General features: G+C 32.1%; 2 protein-coding genes across 5 annotated transcripts in view; one reads left to right on the top strand and one right to left on the bottom strand.

The window, feature by feature from the left end:
- The window catches only part of Ipk1 (Inositol phosphate kinase 1), a 319,504-nt gene that overhangs the window by 82,146 nt on the left and 212,776 nt on the right, over nucleotides 1-24,582 (top strand). For all 4 annotated transcript variants that reach the window (XM_076519491.1, XM_076519490.1, XM_076519492.1 and 1 more), the window contains one exon: nucleotides 11,407-11,446. The gene's annotated coding sequence lies outside the window, so the exon portion shown is untranslated. The remainder of the gene's footprint in view (nucleotides 1-11,406; nucleotides 11,447-24,582) is intronic.
- LOC143258911 (histone-lysine N-methyltransferase SETMAR-like) lies at nucleotides 379-18,315 on the bottom strand. The gene is made up of 2 exons (XM_076519457.1): nucleotides 17,631-18,315; nucleotides 379-545 (listed from the first exon to the last, which is right to left on the bottom strand). Exons 1-2 carry the CDS (start codon nucleotides 18,313-18,315, stop codon nucleotides 379-381), a joined length of 852 nt encoding a protein of 283 aa, XP_076375572.1.

Below are 24,582 nucleotides of genomic sequence, written 5' to 3'. Positions count from 1 at the left end.
ATTTACGGATATCATAAAAATGGGAGTGAGAGACATCTATAACTGAAATCGCCAATTACTTAGTTGCCAACCCAATAGAAAAATATAGGAGATACATTTATTCCCGATGCGTGTATTGCACGCTAATAATATCGCGCCAACATTATTATAATTTGAAAATGAAAACAACATTATTCTTTGCTGCACGATTCTTAGAAAGCAATAAGTGGCACTTGGTACCGGACATAAGATAAAAATAATATAAATGTAGAATAGCTTCAAAATAAATCACAAATATAGTTTCATGTGCTTCATTCTTTGACAGGATGAACATTGAATCCAGTCTTCGTCTGCGTTTTTTAGGCAGACTACTGCACAAATGGTTTTTGTGTCCTTGTTTTACAGCGAGGACTCTGGTTTCATTCCTCCCACTTCGTTGATTTCGCGGTTGAGCCCACCACGTTTCAAAGCCTTTATTTGATCAAACAATGTGCTCTTCGGAATATGATACTTGACAGATGCTTCTCTCAGGCTCATATCTTCGTCCATAATTTTATTAAGAGCAACTGTAAATTTACCTTAATCCCACGTATATTTTCTATATCAAAATTGTCTATTAATCAATTATAAGTTTCAGGTAAGTAACTATTAATTACTGTAAATCCAAAAATTTGGTGTGGTATTAAATAATGAACGGTATGGAATATAACTTTATACGAAGAATTTGTTCGAAAGATTAGTCGACTAAAATTATATTCGAGAAATTCATTCGAAACGTTCGAATAATGTCGAACACTGATCGAAATCCTTAAATTCTTCTAGTGTCTTCATACTTTTGTATTTGACACGACTCCAATGTATGTACACATATGTGTATATTTCGCACATTTTTATGATAGATGCATAAAAACCGTAGTCTATTCGTCGTAAACATCGATAGCGTTAATAAATATTCATGCGGGGACCGTGTCTGTCAACTTACAAACAATTTGTAGCAACTTTCTCGCAGTAAAGTTTGAAAAAGCGACTCGGCCAGTTTTCTGAATTCAGAACGCTATAAAAAATTTCATTTACATTTCCAAACGCTGAACATTCGCCAACGAGATAGCATTTTTTGGAGAATGAGACGCTCGTAGAGTTCGAAGACGGCACCGGAAAAAGAGGCACGCTATGCGCCGTACACACAAAAGCCTTCGGGAAAAGCGATCCTATCGACGTATCAGGTTTACCTTATTTTCGTGTGGCCAAGGCTTTCTGGGTGAATAGCAATGGCGGCGCGGTAGGTAGTTTTCATGGTGCACGGCTACCGCTGCTGAAGAAAGAGAGCGGACGTACGCTTATGCAGGTTCGTCTCCCGACAGATGTTTTTTGGGGGGTGGTGCTATGGTGCTCGGCCACCGCCACCACCACCACCACCATCGCCATCGCCGCCGCCGCCGCCGTCGCCGTCATGGTGTATCCTTTCGGAAAGGTTTCCCTTGTTGCCAGATCTCGGGGCCCTTTCTTTGTTCCTCGGCTCGGCCGAAACGGTGCTCTTCGGCTCTTTCGGAAATGAAGCTCGTTAACGTTGCTTCCATCTTCTCTTTTCTTCCTCCCGGACTATAATCGTTATTGCGGTTCTTCAAAATCAAAAGACCGGCAACAAAGACAACAACACGTTACCATCGGCTGTGTAAACTTTGATCTGCAGTACCTTATCGTACAATCGATCTACGCAATGTAATCGATGTATCGTTGATTTGTTTGATTGTATTCGTCGTTATTCGTTGCAAATTGTATCGATTTATAGTTTCTTAGTATCATATCTGGATTGCGAAACTTTATCTTTCTAAATAAAAATTGTCTACGTCGATTACCAGATATAAGAGCCCGAGTACCATATTTTTTCCTTCTCAAATCGTTCTAATAAGTTCGACTTATAGTAGAGTTCTGATTATTCGGCATGTGCTCGGGACTATGGAAATGCCGGGAAATCAAATATACCTACATATTAAGTGATAAAAACGTGGAATATAATTTAAAAAACAATCATTGGTAAGGTACTAATGCAATTTATTACTAAAAAATAAAATATAGATAAATATATAAAATATATAAGATATATGTATATTATAATATACAGTGGATGGTAATGCAGTAGAGTAGTAGGCTGGTTAAGGACTATACGACGGCTTTTTAAAAAATTTCTGTATGTCAGTTTGCTTCATAATTACGTATTTTCTTCTTCGTCACTGTCCACTTTTTCTAGCACCTGTGAATTTATTGCGCATTTATCGAAGTATAATCGGGGTAAACATGCTTGTTAATCGGAATTCTACTGTAATACATTCTTTGTTTTCTTTCAACGTTTTCACTGTTTTAAAGAACAATTCTGCCATAAATGCGTAAAATCCACAGTCGAATCACATCAAATGAGGCATTGAGTGCGAAAACAACTTAACCTATTTTATATATTATTATATATTTTTTATATATTATTTATATATTATTTTATATATATATTTTGTACATTATACCCTACAAAGTGAAAAAAGACAAGTGAAATGCTTATTTATTGATTTTATATGGCTAATTAAAGCAAACGAAGTTTTCTAATATAATCTATTATTTGACAATAAATTACAATTCGTATGCATTCGTTTGAAATAATTGCAGTCGTTAAATATAAAAAAATGCAGGAACAGATTTAAGTTATTTTTGCGATTATCGGATATTCTGAAATTGAAAACAGGAAAGAAGTAGAGGAAAGTAAATGTGTAATGAGAAAACGAAAGATGAAAAGAGAAGAGCATATAAAGATTTTTCTTTTGGAACAAAAGAAGCAGCATACCAAATAATAAATTCAATAGGTGAAGAAAATTTATGCTAAGTAAGATTAGAAATCCAAATAACGCAGTGTAATGTAGTATAATGTTACGTACGGTGGTATAATCTAATAGAATATGATAGAATAAAATACAATACAATATAGTACAATATAATGTAATATAATAGGCTTTAGGTTTTACGTTTTAACTGGAGAAAGTGGAAAAAATAGAATGAAAGAAAAGTATTTGTAAGGGAACTGTAAACAAATCGTGACTGTAAGACTGAAGTAATAATGTTAATAAGTAATAATAATTAATAATTGTATTATACTTTTTGAAGGTTACAAAATGAGGCAAGGTGAGGTAAAATTGTTATATACATTGTTGGTACCACCGACGTCAAATTAACACGCCGGACGAATAATAATGAAATTTTCCTGTAATTGAGGTAGCACATTCTGCATTATTTTCATCATGGTAAAACCTTCGAGCATGAAAACAAACTTCTGCTTGCTGCAAATTAGTCCGTGGAAATTTGAATTTCCATGGTAACCTGCACGCTGGTTGTAACTCAATACACGGTGTCTTATCAAATGCGGTCACGTAATTTATTTTGCGCGTCGTGTAATGCAAAGATACTGCGAAAAATGGAAACTTTCTCACGGTAATCGATCGAAAGATACAAGTCGACACGAGCATATATTTAATCCATGGTAGGTCTAGGATCCGCTTTCCCGTTGGAACGTTGCACACAAGAATCTACAAGGTGTAACTGAAGTATTCCTGCTCTTTCTATGAGGAAAAATATCGTACGATCAAAACTTTTCTAATATATGAACACTTTCATCGGAGTGTAAATTTTTTACAAACATATGATAACGTGCGCAAAACTACGAACGCTACTAATCTACAAAATAAGGTAAAATACAGATTTCAATTACATTATGACTTTCCCATGACTTTGAATTCCGAAGTTTTAGCACTTTTATTAGGAATATTGATGTGAAAAATTGCTTATTTGTGATTCAAATTATGTATTGAAAATAATACTCATGTATTTTATAATACTAAATAATGCTGTTAAACCGATAAGTTTATAGCACAAATGAAAATAGCAAAGAAATTTAATAATAACAGTAACACGTTTCTAATAATGAGTCAATTCTGAATTCAATGGGAAGGTCATAGTGTAGAGTCTACACTGTAGTCTACAATTCTGTGAAATCGAAAAATGCAGTGCCATTCGCAAGGTATCCTTGATATTTTAATCAAGAAGCAAGTTTTTTAAGAACTTTTTTACCGCAAGTCGATTTGTTTCAATCATTTTTTTAGATTATTGGGCATGTTATCAAAGTGATGGACACTTTTTTATTGTACACGCTTTAGTATAATTCAGTATGTATTAGAATTAACAAATACTGTAACGAACGAGGTTTTATAACTGTTTCAATTATGATGGTGGTTGTAGTAACAGCAATACAATATTGTATAATATTTTAATATAATTTTGAAGTTTCTTTGTAAGCCATAAATGCATAAGAGATTCGTAGCCATGATATACATATTTAATACGACTTTATTTAAATGTTTCTCTCAGTTAAGACGAGACGTTGTCAAAATGATGCATTTGAATATCTAGTGAACACCTCACTCATAGAAAACTTCGTGGAAACTACAGAGGAAACTCATTGTCTGCGACAAAAGTTGAGGGACTTTGAAATGTCGATATGAAACCTATATCGATGCTACGCACGCCATTTCTAGCAATTTCTTGAAGCTTTATTTCTTACAATACTTTGACATAAACGATAGTGACTTTAAACCATTGGCCACTGATATTGGTATTTAAATATCTTCGAAGATTAAACGTGATAGAAGAAAATAAATTAGAATGTTTTTTTTACTCTTAAAAGCGAAAGCGACTCTTAAAATGTATCCCCGATAATTAACTTTATTTATAGAATAGGATATAGTGCATTTATAGAATGCACTCTTTGCATAATATAACATATTCTAGCCTTACATTCAAATATTATATAACAACACTAATTGAGTTTCTCATTGAAATTTAATTAACTGTATACACATATGTTCCTCATATATTAAATTGGAAGAACGTGAAATAAGTTATCGAGATCTACAAAAGTAAAAGTTCTAAAGTTTTAAGTTTTATATTGTCATTATAGGCTCAGATAAAAAAAGGTAAATAACATGAGTTATATAATTTCTTTTTGTCATTCCAAGTAATAGCAAAATAGAATAGAAGTATTCAAAGAAGTATAAATATTCATTTAAAAGAAAAGTTCCGGTTATTCAGTCAGACAACTTTTAACAATATTTTCACCGATATTTTGTATTAGACAATTCGCCGAATTAATTTTTTAACGACTGTAGCGAAAGTTGTGAAGTGGTTACATATAAAATATAAAACGTAAGAAATAATTTTTATCAAAAGTTATTAAAAGATGTTCTTCAACCCCTTTGGTAAAAATAGTGTTAAATAGAAATTATTAAAAGATGTTTTTTGACACCTTCGGTGGATATAGCGTCAAAAAAGTTACCGAGTTTTAAAAGGTGCCAACATACTTTCCGACGCGGCTATATATCCGCTACACCTAGTATACGTATACGTCTGTTCCTCTTATCTTTCGGAGATCTAGATGCAACAATTTGGCCACGTACTTCGGGTACCCTGTGTATATTCACACCTAAGCGAACGTGGGAGGGAAAGCGGCAAAGGAAAGAGCACAGGAAATTGGAAATGCAAACGTTGCGAGGCACCGAAGACGACACGAGCCGGGAAATTGATATTTTTCCATTGGCCGTAGCCGCTCGCGCTTCTTTTTCTTCGGTTGCTCTGCTTCCCCTTGGACAGATGCAAAGCGGTGCCGATTTCTCCCGGCAGGGTAGCCGGAAGTGAAATTCTCTGCCACTTCCTCCTCTTGCTTCTTGGCCGAAAATGGCTTCGTTATCGGTCAGACCAACTTGATTGCACTCGCTGACAAACTGTATCCTGTCTGAGCGTCCACCTAGGTTCTTGATGTTCCGCTACGATGGTATATTCAGTGCTGTCCAGCACGAGGGCCCCTCGTGTTGCTGATTTCCCTTCCACGGTGAGCCAGGAACCGTGAAAGAACGAGCAAGAGTGCAAATTTTGTCACAACGAAGTCCGTAATTTAGACGTTTCTGAATAAGTAAACCGTGAATACTTATTTGCATCAATTGCAAGACGTGAGAGTCCGGTGCAATCTTATTTCGCTCTTAAATAATTTTAATAAGTTTTATAATTCATGTATCAACGTTTCCTGTTTCTCTTAATTTTTCACTATTCTTTGTTTCACCTATACATTTGTCTCATAAATGCATAAAATCCGCAGTCTATTAATAAGTAGATTGCGAATCCTTATGCGGATTTCCATTTCCAAGTGGAAAGTAATATGATAATAACATGGAAATGACTTTAGTTCTTGTTAATTTTCAGTTTCTACATTTTATATATTAATATGATAACATGGATATACAGTTATATATATATATATATATATAATTATTACTTTATAATTATATTTATATATTATATATTATAATTATATATATATATAACTATATATATATATATATATATATATATATATATATATATATATATATATATTATATATCATAATTATATATAATTAATTATATAATATATATATATATGGATGTATAACATAATATTATAATAACATGGAAATGTCTTTAGTTCTTGTTAATTGTCAGTCTCTACATTTTCTGCGGCACGAGGGTATTTATTTTCTGCGGTATAAAGATCACCCGGTATATTCCTTCCCATGCTCCGTCACGAATAATGTCTCGACACCGTGAACTCAAGTTCCTCGATTTTCGTTCTGTTGTATGCGGGAACAGTATGGTGTCTGCATCGCTTCAATGCGGGCTGATTCAGAGTTTTCTTACCCTAACTATCAATTACAAGAAACAGATGTGCATTATAAGAAATAATAATAGACATTAAAACAAAACGTGAAAAAAGCTACACTTTCTGTGCGAGCAATCTTTTGTATAGCATAGGAATTACAATACGCCTGTTGTTGTTTATTGCCGTCAATCGCCTCTTATTTTGCGTTATCACGCTGTTAACACATTATCTAGCGACGATAATTTTATAATTTAATTTAAAGTTTGCAGTCCACAATTAAAAATTTAATAAACAGTCTAGTCATTCAATCTAATCATTAAATCGTGCTCAGTAATATTATCTGATAATTTCATGTGGGATTATTATGTAGAAAATGATTATTTATATTTCTCTTAGTACATCGCAGTGATTAAAAAGTCTATTATTATATAAAAGTCTTTCGGTATATAAAATGTTATAATATAATATAACCTTCAAACGTAAACATTTATGAAAACATAATGTGAGACTGATAAAATTCACATAACAACAATTTTGCTACAATCGTCGCAAATATAATACAGTCCATACCAACGTAAATACTATAATATAGCAAAACAGAAGAAGTTAAAGTTGAATTAAGAAGAAAATTAAATATTTTTGGAAGATGATAGTTGCGAGTTAAGTCGTTGTTACCAGTTAAAAGGTTAAAATCATTATATGTAGGATAATATTAGCAGTGTGTAATTTTGTTTATTAACATGCATTTGTTATTACTATAAAGATTAGTTCGAGGAACAAGTGATGACAATCGATCGAAACTTGAATTCTAGCATTTTTATTGCTTACACGTAATTATAAATCGCCATGTATCGTTGCTGTTTCATAAGAAGGATACAAGTATAACGATTGGGTACAAAACATGAGGGCTCAAGGTTGGACATACATTTGATTATACAGGGTGTCTGTTATAAATTACTACTGTTGGATATGAAATAAAATAAATTAAATTCTTATTTTCTTACTATTTTTAATTCCGTGTACTTTTCTTGTATTTTTCATACTCAACGAAACAAAGGTGTATTACGCGTTTAAAATACATAATTAAAATTGAAACAATTTAAAAATTATAAATAATGCAGATATTTTTTCGAGGTTATATTAATATTTCATTATATCAAAAATAGGAAATGATAGTTGATAAACAAAAATCGTTTCGACATGTGGTTCCAGAGAAAAAGCAATTAACGAGGTCGGTAAATTAATCATAGGATGAAATAATTGTACATGGACTGCGAATTTTGAACATTTGTGCTAAAATTGAATAGGTAAAATCCGAAACAATGAAACCATTTTTAAAAAATGGCTTACAATCTCTTTAATTTATTATAAAAAATTATTTAACTTCTGTTTCTTAAAATTAATAAATGTTTCTTATATTAATTTCTGACATATTTCTTAACTATGTGTCAATAATTTTTAACTATCAACTATCAATAATTTCTCAAAAATTTTGAAGGCAGTGATGGCATCATCAAGAATAAAATATCTCTGTTTTTGTGTGCTGGGCATAATACTACAAACGGGCGGATTTGAACTCATCATGATTCGTCAACATCAATCTACATTCGTCATCGAGACTGACTTTTCGCCTGGAACCAAAGTGATCTTCACGAGTATGATTAATGGGACCGTAGGGATTTTTGTATACATTCTTTGAGGAACAATTGTCTCTCTTATTCGTTTTGTTCGCACCGTTAAGATGGCATTAATTCTTAAGCCGCTATTACAATACAATTGGTATAACGGTTCGAAGATAAATGCCACGACCCGTATGTTACCGTGTTCACCGCGATAATAAGGCAACACAATGTTACGTAAAAGAAAATGTAGCAGAGTACGATTTTACTTTGTTTCAAACAATGCGTGACATTTTATTGTCAAATGTGAATATGTATGATGTATCCGTTATAGCTGCCTATAAAGTGCTACGGAATTATTTATGATTCTTGATAAAATGCTAACGATATGCAGTGGTCAAGAAGCTGCTTCGAAAATTAATTAATTGACCTCGCTTGTGATATTGTAATTTAACTTTTGACACCTTCTCCAATTTCGAATAATTATATTCTGTGAATATATGTATGATTTGAAAAAGAAAATAAATTAATAGTAAATATTAGGTTAGGGAATAAGTTCGTAGCGTTTTTATATTTTCTTTTATTTTACAACGACTTTTTGCTGTTTGACAAAGTGTATAATATTCATTCGATAGAGATATTAGCACAAAACTGTGCTAATCGTCTTTTTAAGTAATTTAATTTTTTATTACTTTTGAGGCTTAGAAGGAGGTAAAAAGCAACATTTTCGACACCTTCTCTTCCTCGCTTTTCATCGAGGCCAAAAAGCTGCAGAAGCAGTCCGGGACATTTGCAACGTATACGGAGAAGGTGTCATAGGCGAGTCTACAGCACGGAAATGGTTTGCGAAGTTCAAAAATGGCGATTTTGACGTCGACGAAACGCCCCGCAGCGAAAGACCTTCTGAATTCGACGAAGAGCGTCTCAAAGCACTTTTGAAGGAGGACGGTCACCAAACAAGTCGTGAATTGGCTGAAAAAATGAACTGCGATCATAAAATGATTGTCAATCATCTTCATTCAATGGGATTTGCCGAAAAATTGGGAGCATGGGTGTCTCACGAGCTTAATGAAAATAACAAAGAAAATCGCCTTCAAATTGCTTCTCAACAAACGCTACGAACTTATTCCCCCAACCTAATACATAATTTTTCTCGTTTGTAATTTTTACGAAATAAAAAAAACAAGAAACTTTTTAATACAGCTTAATAATTATAAACTTTCATTACTGACTTTTTATAAAATTGCATAAGCATCGGAAAATTCATTTTCCAATTCAACATTTAAGAAAATTAATTGCCAAATGTTGAATTGGAAAATGAATTTTCCGATGCTTATGCAATTTTATAAAAAGTCAGTAATGAAAGTTTATAATTATTAAGCTGTATTAAAAAGTTTCTTGTTTTTTTTTTGGCAATTAATTTTCTTAAAAGTGTAAGTTCACGTAAATATTTGATTTTGAGAACCACTGTACACAACCTCGTAAAGTTATGCGTTCAAACAAGTGATTTTGTGGTTCAAACTTTAAGTCGTTTTGAAAATGATCTAACTATTATACACTAGTACATAAACACTTGAACTCAAATAAAATTAGTAAAATTTTTTAAATAAAACTTAAAAACTACTGTTAATAATGATGATAAGAAAGTATAAATAATTTAAATCAGACTTGAATTAGAAACAAAGAACGAATTATATATTATGTAACGTCCAACGTGTGGTCGTTTTATTTTGAGGCACCCCTTACATTTGTAAAATTCATGTAACATGTGCTCAAGCACGTGAGTTGAGAAATTATACGAACCGATGTCGGGATAGACTCTACCAGCGATCGAATCAATGGATATTTATCATTTGAAACGACAGCATTAAAATACATGAATGTTTTTTTCGTCACGTTTTCTGCAATAATTATCGAATATATGTAGGTAACTGGTTTTCAACTGTTTGTTAAACAATTTTTTAAAATTACATTTTAGCTTGTTGCTTCGGACCCTTCCTAACTTTCGTTTTGACCATTTTGATATTTGTTATCGCGTGTTTCATTAATTAAAAAACGTTTTAAAGGGTTTCAATCTTTTCAAAGTTCATAAATGTGATGATGTGTATTACAACTTTTTCAATTATTTCTTACTACTTTTTAGAATTTATCAATGCAGATAATAAATAAATTGTTACGTCCAATAAATAGACTGCGAATTTGTATGCAAGATGCTGGACTTACATTTTTGCTATTTTGCATTTCATTAACTGATTTTTGTCATAAATGCATAATATCCACAATCTACTAATAAAGTAGTCGATCCAATGAAATCAACAGATTTTACAGGATAGAATTCTACAATAAATAACCATGGAAAAATCGATCACAGCATCAAATTTAAGTTGTTATTGTCTCCGTTCACATTCAAAGATTATGATCACAGTGACGGATTAAAAAGAGAATATGATAACGCTTCTTCCGATGTTGTTAACATCCTTCTTAGCATCCCGATGATTGAATATCGGTACTTTGTTAATTGTTTCGAAACAATAGAAGAAGATAGATTGCATAAGTCAGTGATAACAAATGACACGAAAAATAACTCTATAAGAGAACCAGCATCTTGATTATAATCAGATGCAGTGAAAATGTTACTTTATTACTCGATACGTAGTCCCTTTGTACTTTCTTCACGGAACTGTTCAACAAATTTTAATATTTTCTTGTATTCCTTTTTTCACAATCTTCAATTTTTAAGAAATTTTATTTTGAATAAGAAGTCTTTCCAATTTTAAACATTTGTTCTGCTCTAATCTTAAAAGTTATATTGTCTACATATAAATAAAAAACGACCTTTAAGTTTATGTTTAACGCATCGAAATTGATAAAAATGGCCTACTGATCGTCGAAGTGGGAACTAGTGCTGCATTAGTATAAATTAAGATTTTATTCAATTAGTGCTGCACAGTATAAATTAAGAAAATACAAAGATCATCGTTGTTCTGATGATGTGTAAAGATAAGGAAAATTTAGTTAAAGATTTCAATTATATGTTATGCTATATTATTATGTTTAATAAGTACATTCTCGTTTGTTCCAGAAACAGCGTAATTTTACATCACGTTTGGCATCCTGATTTGGTAAGCTTCCTGTCTGTTTTCTTTCAATTCTTCGAATAATAAGAAACAGATTTAGTAGCGAAATGAATTATCTTGCTGCAAAATCTGTAGTAAGCGGAATGACAAAAAAATCACACTTGTATTTGCGGACGTAAGAAAGTGTGATGGGGGGGAGTTACACTTGCAAGAAATTTTTGAACATAAGCATTGTTTTTGAATAATTTAAATTAGAAATATCTTAACTTATAATTATATTAATAACTGCGTTTTAATTTTTAATGAGAACTTGGGAAGAATAAAGATCTGTTTTCAAACTAATCTCCGCCTATTAAGTATTATTTAAACATATTTACAATTTTTTTTATTATTTTAAACATATTTACAGTTTTATTGTTTCAAATATATTTACAGTTTTATTATTCTAAACATATTTACAGTTTTATTATTTTAAACATATTTATAGTTTTATTATTCTAAACATTTACAATTTTATTATTTTAAACATATATTTGTAATTTTAGTTGAAAATATACCGTCGAATTTGGTAAAATCTACAGAATCGTTGTATGAGAATCATGGAAATAGCTTCTACAATTCGGATAGGAGAAATTTAATTTCTCAAAAACTATATATATATATATAGATAATAGCGATTAATAACTTCTGAATTCGCGTTTACCGGATCATTGAAAGACAAGGAACAATTTCTTTTTTAATTCAGACGAACGTTTTATTTATAGAATATTGCACTTTTACCAACGCGTTCCCGACAGATAAGCAAAATATGACTTTTAAGCGAAGAACTCATCACTCGAACGACCAATTTGCGACTGGCAAGAGATCCGATATTTCACGTGACCTAACCCAGCCTAACCGTCTACTGGTTATCGAAACGAAAAATTGGTGTTACACGGTGTTTTTATCTGAAAGCGTGACCACGACTTGCCCGACGTTAACAGACAAAGTAAACACTGTCGTACGAAACTTTTCGATGGTTAGTTGCCCACCAGATAATGTGAATTCATCCAGAATAATGATCAAAGGTACCGCTAGACGGAACAGCGACGAGCAATGCGAGCAGCTTTACATGAAACTTGTTGGAAAACATTTTTCACGGACGATCGACGAACGAATACATACCTGATGGATAATGTAGGTTCGTTCCGACATAGTCGCCGCTCTATTACAATAAGATCCGCAGCCTAGTAATAATATATGTACTTTGTTATAAAATATTCTTTATTCACGAAGAAATATATTAAAATAACGTTATGTTGATGTTCTTTATCCAGTTTCTATTTCAAAGTCATTAGCAAACATAATTCTAATGTCGTATCTTTTTCTAATTATTGTATATTCAACTTCTGATTATATTGGGTTGGCAACTAAGTAATTGCCGATTTGTTCAATGAAATAAAAAATTTTTTTTTACTTGGAATGAAGTTTAATCTGTAATGTATTTTCCATTTTGTTCGATGACCTTATGCCATCTCTCTGACAACTTGAAAATTCCACGCTCGTAGAAAGTCTGATCCTTTTCGGACAAAAACTGAGTTAAGTGAGATTTCACAGCGTCATCATCATTAAAAGTTTTACCATGAAGGAAGTTGTCCAGGAATCGAAATAAGTGGTAATCCGATGGCGCGAGATCAGGGCTATATGGTGGGTGTAACATCAATTCCCAACCAAAATCCATCAATTTTTGCCGAGTGGACAAAGACGTGTGCGGCCTAGCATTGTCCTGCTGGAAAATGACACCTTTACGATTGACCAATTCTGGTCGCTTTTCCTTGACCGCTGCATTCAATTTGTAAAGTTGATAACATTCGCGGATAATAAAAAATAACATAATAATAATAATAATAATAATAATAATTGTATAATATAACATTTACGGATATCATAAAAATGGGAGTGAGAGACATCTATAACTGAAATCGGCAATTACTTAGTTGCCAACCCAATATATTTTCTTTCTTTGAACATTTTGCTTCTTCGATGGAAATATCTCTTAAATATTATCACATACTATGTCTCACTGCATACGTTGAAAGTTATAGTGGATACACCGTAAAAAATTCTAACGAAATTGTTAAAAAGGTAAATCGTGTAGATAAATTGTATCCTGTCGCGTAAATTTGGTTACGTCTAACATGAAACATGAAAGACATATATAGTAACGATGGCAATAATCATACATCGGCGTTATTGCACACGTAAACATTGAAATTATAGAGGAAAAATGGGAGCAATATTAACGTATATTTATAGACTATCGATTGATGTAACTAGAACGTTGATGGCGTGAATATGTGAAACTCATCGTATTTTACTACGTAGCACACGTGCACTCAAAGCAATTCCTTGTCGTTCAGTAAAAAATGATTTCCAAGTCGGATGCGTCACGCGTTTCGATCCATACGAGGAGAAACGTAACGTGATACAATTATAAATTGAACTCCTGCATAAAAAGATATGAAAGCCTGATATAGGATCACTATGATTATTTAAAAAAAAAACATCGCCAACTTTCTATAATTTATTAAAGGTTCATTGAAACTGAGAATGTCTAGCTCATTTATTTAGTTCGAAAGTAGAAAGTTATCGGTCATAAATTAAAGTACCCTGAAATACCATAAGCTCTTGTTTCGTATGAAAGATGTCAAACTGATTGCAATGCGCGTTAGTATTTAAAGTCACGTCAGTTTAACTACTGCTTGTTTTTACATTATTTTATACAATATTCAATTATTGATCTAGAAAAAACGTACATGCATATTCTTCTTGAATATTCTATTAATTTATTATTTATTATTTATGACAAAACAGTAGGTGATATGATAGGTGGGATAGCGATATATTCAAATTGTTAAAGAAATATAAAATTTGAATTATAATAAAAATTTCTATAATAATCTATTGTGATTCAAAATAATATAAAAAATCATTATAATGGAAGGTTAGGGAAAAATCTAGTATAATAAATTTTTTACCCTTATTAAAAATTAATTATAATCTAGATTTATATTAAAAATCTGCTGTAATTTAAAATTTCTATTTAAACTTCTATTAAAAATCTATTACAATTCAAAATACTAAAAATTCATAATAATTTTAATAATCTGGTGTTCATATAATATCCTAAAACTTTTATAATTTGTTCCGTAGGAACATTTTGTACATTCAGATACCAAAAATGGAGTAATAATTTTAATACCGTGACAAGAATATGTCGACGTCCTCAAATTCTTGAAATTCTTCCATTGTTTTCTATTATCACTCATTTTTGTCAGAAATCCATAAACATCCGCGATCTGCTTACGTGGAAAAACCAGTGACACTTTTGTTTGGCAAACGAAATTTTGGGTTTACGTGCGTCTAACTGTTCGATAGCCAACGACGCTCGGTTGTTTTCGCTGTGTATCACGTAAAGAAAGAAGTTGAAAGTTAAATAAGCCGCTGACGCCGAGGAGTTCGCTAAAAAAGCTATGATGCAATGGATATTCGCAACGGCGTACAAACAGCGTCGCGCTGTTGCCTCGTGTCGACATTAAACCGATCGCTCCGAGGAATCCATTTTCTCGAGCAAATGTATCGAAGATCCGTGGGAAGTGCCGGGACCGGCTCCAATGGTCATGGTCGACGAAGCCGACGAAATTGCTGGTGCCTCGATGAGTCTCGATTCGCAAATCACGATTTACGCAGCGAGGCCAGACCGGGACCGCTGGTTCTCTCTCCAGAGAGGTAGAAGAGAATGCCGCCTGGCATTCGTCGCCCTTTTGCGCTTCTTTCCTCGACGCGACGGTATCGAGCGGAGAAAAATCATTCTGCGAATCTAAAGCCGAATGCAACGGCTTTCGGTCCGCAAATCGACCGAATCGAAATGAAACTATTCAGTTGCTGCCCATGAAATGTACAATTTTGTTTATTCGATGTTTAAAAGTCGATGTTTCACGAGACTTTTTTTAGCCTTTTGGTTGACAACGTGGCGCAAGTCCCGTTTTTTGGCATTGTGAAAATTGGGCATTTGTGTAAATACTTCATTAAAAATTCAGGACAGAATGATGTAGCTTTATTGTAAGAAGGTAAAGTGAAAGAATAGTAATTATGATAAATAGTCTGCGGAGTTTATGCATTTATGACAAAATTGAGTAGAATTAATACAGAACAGTAGAAGAATTTGAGGAACTTGAAAACGTTGAAGCATCATTCTTAACTTATTTAGATTGTTAGAGAAAGAAATAAACGTCTACTGTTCGATTGATGCAGATCATTTTTATTTTGCTTATTTATCATTATTATTTATCATTATTCTATCGAAATCAACCAAAACCAATTCAGCATTGTATTTAATAAAAGACCAACACGAGCTTTCATTTGTCATGGAATCATTGTTGCTAAATTCCATATTCCTTTGAACACTATAGTTTCGATTAAAAACATTTACGTCAAGTAATAATAAAAAAATAAATATGTAATTGTTTTCTAAACCGTGAGTTCATGTATCTTTGAACTTTTTCAACTGGACTTAAATATGAAGAATGTTCATTTGTTAAACCTTGCTCGACGACCCTGATAATATAAAAGCTCTACAACAAAAGTAATTCCAGCATCTCCCTTGAAACTCAATTTATCGAGATTCCACTGTATATTAAAATTATTTTCACCACTTATCACATACCAGCAAAGGACGTTTTATAGTTTAAATAAAAAACTCTTTATGCAAGTCACTCCCTTGCTCGAGATATAATCCAAAATTCGTAAACTACAGAAAATCAATATGCAGGACATGCACATCAATTTTAGACTGTTTCAGCAGATATCATCATTTCGCGCACAATTTCAAATAATATCAAATCATAATAATTAATGACACTAAGAATAAAAACCTGATAAGAAGCACATTTTTGGAAATATGTTTGTGTTTAATGTTTGGAGCATTTTATGGATAATCCTAGATAATGTCAAACGATGAGAAATTGAACTAAATGTGTAGAACATTTGATTATTTTATTTTACTAAAATTATTATTTTACTAAAATCACTTTTAAGTAAGTGAAAACAAATAAATGGTATTACATTTGGAACTCTTTGAAGTATACAAAGTGGTCATTTTAAGCCATTAAATGGCCTAATGAGCACTACATCTGTATGCCCTTAAATATTTCTTAAGTGCATCGGTGCAAGTGCATATTTTTTATTACACAGATCGATTCCTTTGTTTTTATTGAAGAAGATGCGCAAACGCTTCTACATTACATTGTAAACACTTCTGATAACGTTTTTTTATCGTAACGATATAGCCATATCAAAACTCATTCAAATCTTTAAGATTCATTTTCGTTTGTATATCTCGATTACTTTTATTAAGATCAAAGTCAATCCTTTTATTCGATCTAATATTAATAGCTGATAATTACAAGTTAGAGAAGGAATCTTTGTAACTCCGGGTCAAAATGGACCCGACGGCCGTCGTTCGGGGCTTAATTAAGAAACAGATAAGATTCTCGGTTCTGAAATTACGTTTCGATGTTTGATGTCTGGACCACTTGCTACATAATCCAAAGGCCCGAGGCGTACGTATTTTTCATAGGGAATATTTTTCTCATCCTTCGCCTCGCTTTGCCATTGAAACGAGGGTATTATGTTCGTCGAATACGATACGCGCAAGCAGTTGCGTCTATCAACTTGAATTCCCTTGACGTTTCGACGAAATCGGATTCGAAATACGATGACAAGGACGGCTCGACGATGGAACGGATATAATTTATCGGCACGGCTAGAGGAAACCTTCTACTTTCGAAACGACGACGTTTCATTTTCCTTGTTACGTTCATTAGAATCTTCTGTTTCACAGACCGAAGTGTTTCAGATTTTTTTGTTTGTTCGGATTTTAGCATAAAAGCACTTGATCGTCGTTTATTGGTGTTTGCTGTGTCCGTTAACTTTATTAGTTGCGCGAAAATTGCCGCAATAGCTACAGTTTATACTGAACGTACGATGTTCGTTTGCCTTCGGTGCAGCGTGATTTGAAAGTTAGTAGATTAGCGAATGAGTTCGTGCGGGTTTTGTCGCGTTAGTAAGAAGAGATTTTTTGTATACAGAGAAATATTTTTAATTTAATCACATATTCTCCATTGCTTTTTTATAGCAGTCTCTCATCTTTTGGACAAATTCATAATACCCCTTTTATAAAATTCCCTACCTTTCCCTGCAAAAGATCGCTCCAAATGCTCTTTAACAGCCTCTTTAGAATTGAGGTTCTTTCCATTTAGCGAATTTTGTAAAGAACGAAACAAATGAAAGCCTGTTGGGACAACGTCTGGAGAATATGGTGAATGTGGTAGGACATCCCAGCCCAGCTGCTGTATCTTTTGGCTTGTCCTAAGCGAAATTTGGGGTCTGGCGTTGTTGTGGTGGAAGACGATTCCTTTACGATTCAGCAGTTCTGGACGCTTTTTCTCGATGGATCTTTGTAATTTCTCTAACTGCTCGCAGTATATTTCTGAATTAACAGTTCTATTGCTTGGAAGTAATTTATGAAACATTACACTTTTGTAAACCCACCAAATTGATAGCATAACTTTTTTCGGGTAAAGGTCTGGTTTTACTATCGTTTGCGGTAGTTTATCGCTGTGATTCCACGATCGTTCACGCTTAATGTTATCGTAGACGATCCACTTTTCATCTCCCGTAATCATTCGCTTAAGAAACGGATCGCTTTCTTCATGTTTCGCGAGTATATCATAGGTTGAAATGCGGATTACGCGATTCGCCTCAGTCAATGCGTGTGAAACCCAAACGTCAAGTCGGCTGATGAAGCTAAGTTCATAAAAGTGATTTTCTACATTTGACTTTGATATTTTTAGGGTCTGGACAATGTCCCGCATTGTGTGTAACGCGGGTTACACTCAATTAAATTCCTCGGTTGATCATTATTCACCTCCCGCGGTCGGCCAGCGCGTGATGCATCTTTAAGAGAAAAATCTCCAGCACGAAATTTTGCAAACCATTTCTGGTATACACGTTCTTTAACCGTATCCGACACGTACGCGTCGCACAGTTTTTCACACGTTTGGATCACGTTTTTCCCTTTTTTATGATAAAAAAGCATAATATGTCGTAAATGCACTTTGAAGTCCATCTTCGATACAATATTTAATTGTAAAAATCAGAATCAATCTTAACAATTTGTAGTTGAAAATACAGGTTAAGTGTTCACTATTACTTGACCTCGCATATTAACCCTTAAATGCATGAATTAATGAATTTTATTTAAAAAATAGGGTTATAATTTTTCAAATGAGTGGAAATCGGGAAAAATATTAAAAAAAATTATAAGTCATATCTTATAGGGTTTTTATTGAAAAATATTAATGATTCATTTTTGGTACACTATGCAAAATAGACATACAAATTCTTTAGTTAGTATGACATATCTATAACAAAATTATAAACCACATGCATACCACACCAAAACAAAACCAACAAACCAATAAAGGAAGCATAGTACTAAATACATGTCGTAATTATTACCATTAGTGCATGTTGTCCCATTTTTGCATCAACACGAAATAAGCCCTCCATACACATGATAGTTACGGAATATAGACAAAAGTACTAGCAAATTAATAAATAAGAGCCTTACCTTTAGAAAATATTGTTTGTTTAACGAATACACCAAAATATTTCTAAATAATCCACTTCCAAAAGTACGTAAATGAACCCGCTATCAAAAATGCGCGCCAATTGGTATAACGTCAGAAAGATACAAATATTGAAGTCAAATGTCATTATTTTAGTTAATTTTTGATAAGTCAATGGACAAAGGAATCACTGCCATTCAGCCAAATGTATCGATATCAAAACTGTTGTCGGGTATCCGCGCAAAAAGTTATTGATTCATTTTTGGGACTCTATGCATTTAAGGGTTAAAGATTCGGAGTGAAGTTAATTACGAGCTAGACTGCAAGAAGATGAACATTGTCAAAAACCAGACGAACTTATTGGTCAACGGAATATTTTAGTTTAATGCACTTAATCGGCACTTATTACTGTTGGCTATATCCGTTAACTGTATTAGTTGTGCGAAAATTGATGTAATAACTAGACTGCGGACTTCATGCATTTACAATAAAAGTGACTGAAAAAAATAGCAAAATGTGAACACATTAGAAAAATAACGTTGCTATCTTCTCTTCAATTTATTAAAATTATTAAAAGAAAAAATACATTTCTGTTTCATTTCCGTTTTTTTATAATTCAATATTTTGCACGAAGATCCGCAGTCTAGTGATAAATATGTTTATTCTCAATATACAATATTTGCGTGTATGTATTTAAAAGTTACGTGTAAAATTAATAACAAGTTGGTAGTTAGTAGACAAACTCGAAGGATCGCGGTTAAATAAAATTGCAGTTTCTTTGAGAATAGTTTCGGCAAAGTTGAAATTTTAATTACAATTTATTGATATCTAATCAGGTTATGTTAAATATTGTTCAAATTGACATATTATAACTTTTTGGTAATTTGTATGTTATAAATACATAGTCTCGCAATCTAGGAAACAAACATTCCATCGTGTTTTTTTATATATAAATATTTTGAAAGGAACTTAAACATTATTTTTTCATTTTATTTATTGTTTATTGCATTAAATTACGAGTATTTCTTGCTTTATTGTAGGTTGAACAAGCAATTTTATACAGGGAGTGATATATATATATAGCTTTAATAATTTTCTCTGGATTCTGTTCCATTGAAGTTGACTATGCAGCATTGTAGGTGTTGTAACAAAATAAAATTGATTAGAAATTAATTGCACAATGTTTATTTGAGCATGTATACATACTGACAACATGAATTCGGAAGAGTAACGAATTTTGTCGTTTTCTTTCTACTTCTTCTTTTGTGAACTTTATCACTTTAGCAAATAAACTGTTTATTTGTCTGATTAATTTGTTGGCGTGTGTGCTGTGTACATATTTTTATCGTGAATCATCTTGCAGGGCACAAAAGTTGCCTTGTTCATCCTGATTCATTAGACGAACGTTCGACAAAATGTTTGTATAATATATAAATATTCGAGATCGGTTATTGCACAACATTTGCCCGTTGATTTCTCAAAATTATTGAGCCTTGAAAAATAACGTAACGATGTTTATTATCATTCGCTTGCAAACAAATAAAGATAAAGTATGTCAACATCGACTTATAAAATATGCTACTAGAATTAAATTAAGCATTTTTTAGTGACTGAACTTAAGCATAGTGTTGTCATTACATTCAACGGTAGAATTGGCCTTAATTACTCAATTTTCAGCAATTAAATGAAATAAATTGCTGTTACACTAGGAGCTATAGAAAGATTAAGTCTAGAAAAAGTATCTTCAAAAACATGCTTCGTAAATTGGGAAAAGCTGAGAAAATTAAACTTTTATTAAAAATATATTTTTATCTTCATTAAAAATCATTATAAATAATTCTATTCAAATTTTTACTAAAATTTCATTACAATATAAAATTTCTATTTAAATTTTCATAAAAAATTCATTCTAATTATAATTTTCATTAAAAATTCATTATAATTGAGATCACCAACATAAGTGGATTTTTTGCATTTATGACAAAACAATTTAGATTATCGGAAAGATCGCTTTATATTCTATCATTTTTATTGAAATCGATTATTTTCCGCATGAATTCCTGTACGAATAAGTTCTTATTCGAATCAAATCTTACTCCGATAAATTTTTGTTTAGAAAAATTTTTATTCGATTAGGTATTCATTCGATAATGTCGAATAAAAAAAGTTTTATTTGTAAGTCTTTATGTCTTATCCGTCATTCGAATACTATTTTGGCCAACTCTGTTAGAAACAAAGTTAGTGCTATCTACTGTTCGAACATTTTTCAGTGAGACTACAGAAGGGAATGGTGTGTCTTTCCTTAGAAATCCGGATTACGTGTCGTTCGCACGAACAAAATCGACTCGCAGGCGTTATGGCGCCACACGCGTTCTTCTCTGTGGACCATTTGCCACGTATGACGCAGCCAAGTGTTTTTCAATTCGGCACTCCGTCATATATGTATATCTCTAACACGTGAGTTTTGTCGCGGTCGTTTATCAGCAGGCCAACGTCGCAGCAGTTCATTATATCGCCTTCTCAAGAATCGTCGAGAACTCTCGATAGCACCGAATCGGGAAGACAACATTCGAAGCATCGACCTTATTCTGATTCAAAATTATTTTCATATTTATTTAAAATTGTACGAATTGTCGTCGCGAAAAATATATACCTTTTATATGAACCGTTTATTTTGAAAGTGGCATAAGTCACTTTTTCAAAAAAAATCGAGTTAATGGTAACACTAATTACAATTGAACGGTATCTTTTCATTTTTTTTAAAATTTGCAATCAATAAGTTGAGAACTATTGAGATTTGCTCGAGAGAAGTTTTGCTAATTAACAGTATAACAAACATGTTTATTTTGAAAGTGGCGTAAGTCGCTGTACTCAGGAAATTAATTGCGGGGCTTAGTGTAAAAGAAATAGAAACGTGTGATAAGTGTGTGTGAAGTATTGTTTTGAATTATTTTCAGTATTTTTAAAAAAGTTGTGATCACACTGGACTTATTTTTATAAGTGCGAAAGAATAGTGCAGTTTTGTAAATTATATTATAGTGATGTGGCGGCTACCTCCAGACCCGCCAGCAGATGGCTATAAAATGTTTTATAAACTAACTTTAGATGAAAAAGATGAATTTCTAACTTTGGATTTGTCACCAAAAAGAGGAAGACCTAGGCGTTATTCACAAATAGAAATGGATCCGTTATATGCTGGATCTGTTTCTTCAGCAAAATACAAAGACATGATGGATTTGTTTAATTATATACCCCCAATATACCACAGTTATTTTAAAAATTTGAAACAAAACACGATTTCCGAGGACTTAATCACTCCTATTGATGACGAAAATTAAATTGAACTGATGTATTTTAATATAAATTACTCATACTTATGTTTCAAAATGTACTCATTATTTTTGTATTTTATGAATATTAAAATAAAAAATACTTAAATCAAACCTTTATATTAAATATGTTCATGGTATAAATTATTATTATATATGTAATTTATTCAACAATTTTAGTAAATCACTGTCCTTTCAAAACATCACTTCAGTAAAATACGTCGAACAAAATTAATATATGTCAGTTATTTTTCTAAACTATTTATTTTGAAAGTGGCTTAAGTCACTTTACCGTAATGAAAAGTGGTGACTTTTTAATGTCTATACGAAATTATTTATACTGAGAAAAATATCAGTATCCTGAGATAACAAATACAAGTAAATGTTCTCGAAAGTTAGCATCCATATTTTTAAACGTGTTAAAACGCAAACCCTTAAATATATCGACTCAAAAACAAAGTGACTTATGCCACTTTCAAAATAAACGGCTCATATACATATACATTGTGGCAACTATATGCTTAAGAGCACTTGAAGAATGGTAGAATTTTTTTAAAACTGGACTGAACGTCTTGAATTTTTTTTCGATGACAGAAGCACTACCCTATTAGACAATGACCAAAACACTTTCTTTTTATTTTGCTATTACTTGGTATGATAAGAAAAAGAAATAAAAAAAACCATGTTTTTCAACGTTTTGTAGAACTCGGTAACTTATATGCATGTTGAAAGTTTCATCAAAATCGGTGAGCGCAGAGTCAAGCTAGAAAAACTCCAGATTTCTGACAGTTATTGGCCGAAAGTGTCAAAAATCGTGACAAAACTGCGATCTTCGAGATCTTTTATTGTTTGTAACTTATAATAATGACAGTTGTCATTATTAATGAAACTTTAAAAAAAATCTTTTTTATAAGCTGAAATTAAAAAGTTAAAAACGAGAGATTTTTATTTTTTTTTTGTCATTTCAAATAATAGAAAAATTTAAAAAAAGCATTTTATTCATTATCTAGTACACTGATTACTTTATCCTCTAAAAAAAAATCAAGTCATCTAGTACACTTTTAAAAAAAGTTATACCGTTTTTCAAGCGGTCTTAAGTATTATATATGGCCGCCACTGTATATGTTAAACAACAGAGTTTTCACTACAAAATGAATTTAACAGCATGCATTACAATGAAAATCGTGGAAACGATATAATTTTTAGTATTATTTTTAGTATAATTAAGAATTTAGTATAATTAATATCTTTCTTCAATAATCCAAACATCAGTCTTTTCAATGGTTTTTACAGTGGCAGATAAACTGTATTTTATGCAAACAATCACTATAAACTATTCTTATAAATCAACACGCATATGTTAGTTTTAGCGCTCGGTAGATTTAGTGTTAAAACTACTGCGCACTTCACTAAACAGTATGAACGAATTGAGTAAGCTGTTCTGATAACTTATCGTTCCTACAAAAATTTAATGTTGCCACTTTGAATCTTCTGCGTCGTTCTAAAGTTTTTAACATTTTCCGTTTGTTAGAAATATTTGGTAGTCACTTTTATTAATAGTTTTAGTACAAACAATCATGCATTCAAAGAAGAGAACCCATCTGCCCTATATTATTATTTTCCGGCATGTTATATTTTTATTTATATGATGCGATCAATATTGACCTACTTGTTAAGTAAATCTTTATGCTTGCCAACAAAATGGGGTTACAGAGTGTCAACTGTTCAGAGATACTCAGACATATTGTAATCATCTGCAAAAATTAACTTTAAACCCTCGTTTCACATTTATTAGGACAATGTTTGTAATTGTATATTACGGTACAATCGGCATTATCCGAGCAATGCTTAACCGAGATTAAACCAATTATCTAAATATAGTGCTATTGGACAAAGCACGACGTGTATTTAACTGTAGAACTACCGAGCCCTAAACGCGACTAATGTATATTATTTTATAATAATATCAAGATCTGTGATGTACTCAAATTTCGGACGACTTCTACTGTAACATAGTATGCCTCACTAAAGAAATTTCTCATAGAAGCGTTCCTATAATTTCGACAACTGTGAAAGAAAAAATCAGAAACTAGTTATTTTGACTGGTTCTGAACTGATGAAAATTTAGAACGTATTTCAACAATAAACGTTAGTCGAGTCATTTTATTATATTTGTCACTTC

The sequence above is a fragment of the Megalopta genalis genome, chromosome 3 (assembly GCF_051020955.1).
Source record: "Megalopta genalis isolate 19385.01 chromosome 3, iyMegGena1_principal, whole genome shotgun sequence".
NCBI classification, from domain to species: Eukaryota; Metazoa; Arthropoda; class Insecta; order Hymenoptera; family Halictidae; genus Megalopta; species Megalopta genalis.
This window is presented reverse-complemented; position numbering and strand designations above follow the sequence as displayed.

Excerpts from the sequence above, each read along its gene's own strand:
- LOC143258911 (XM_076519457.1), bottom strand. The coding sequence starts at position 18,315 with ATGCGGGACATTGTCCAGACCCTAAAAATATCAAAGTCAAATGTAGAA. Across the intron at positions 546-17,630 it reads GCGATCTTTTGCAGGGAAAG|TTGCTCTTAATAAAATTATG; the intron begins GTAGGGAATTTT and ends GTAAATTTACAG.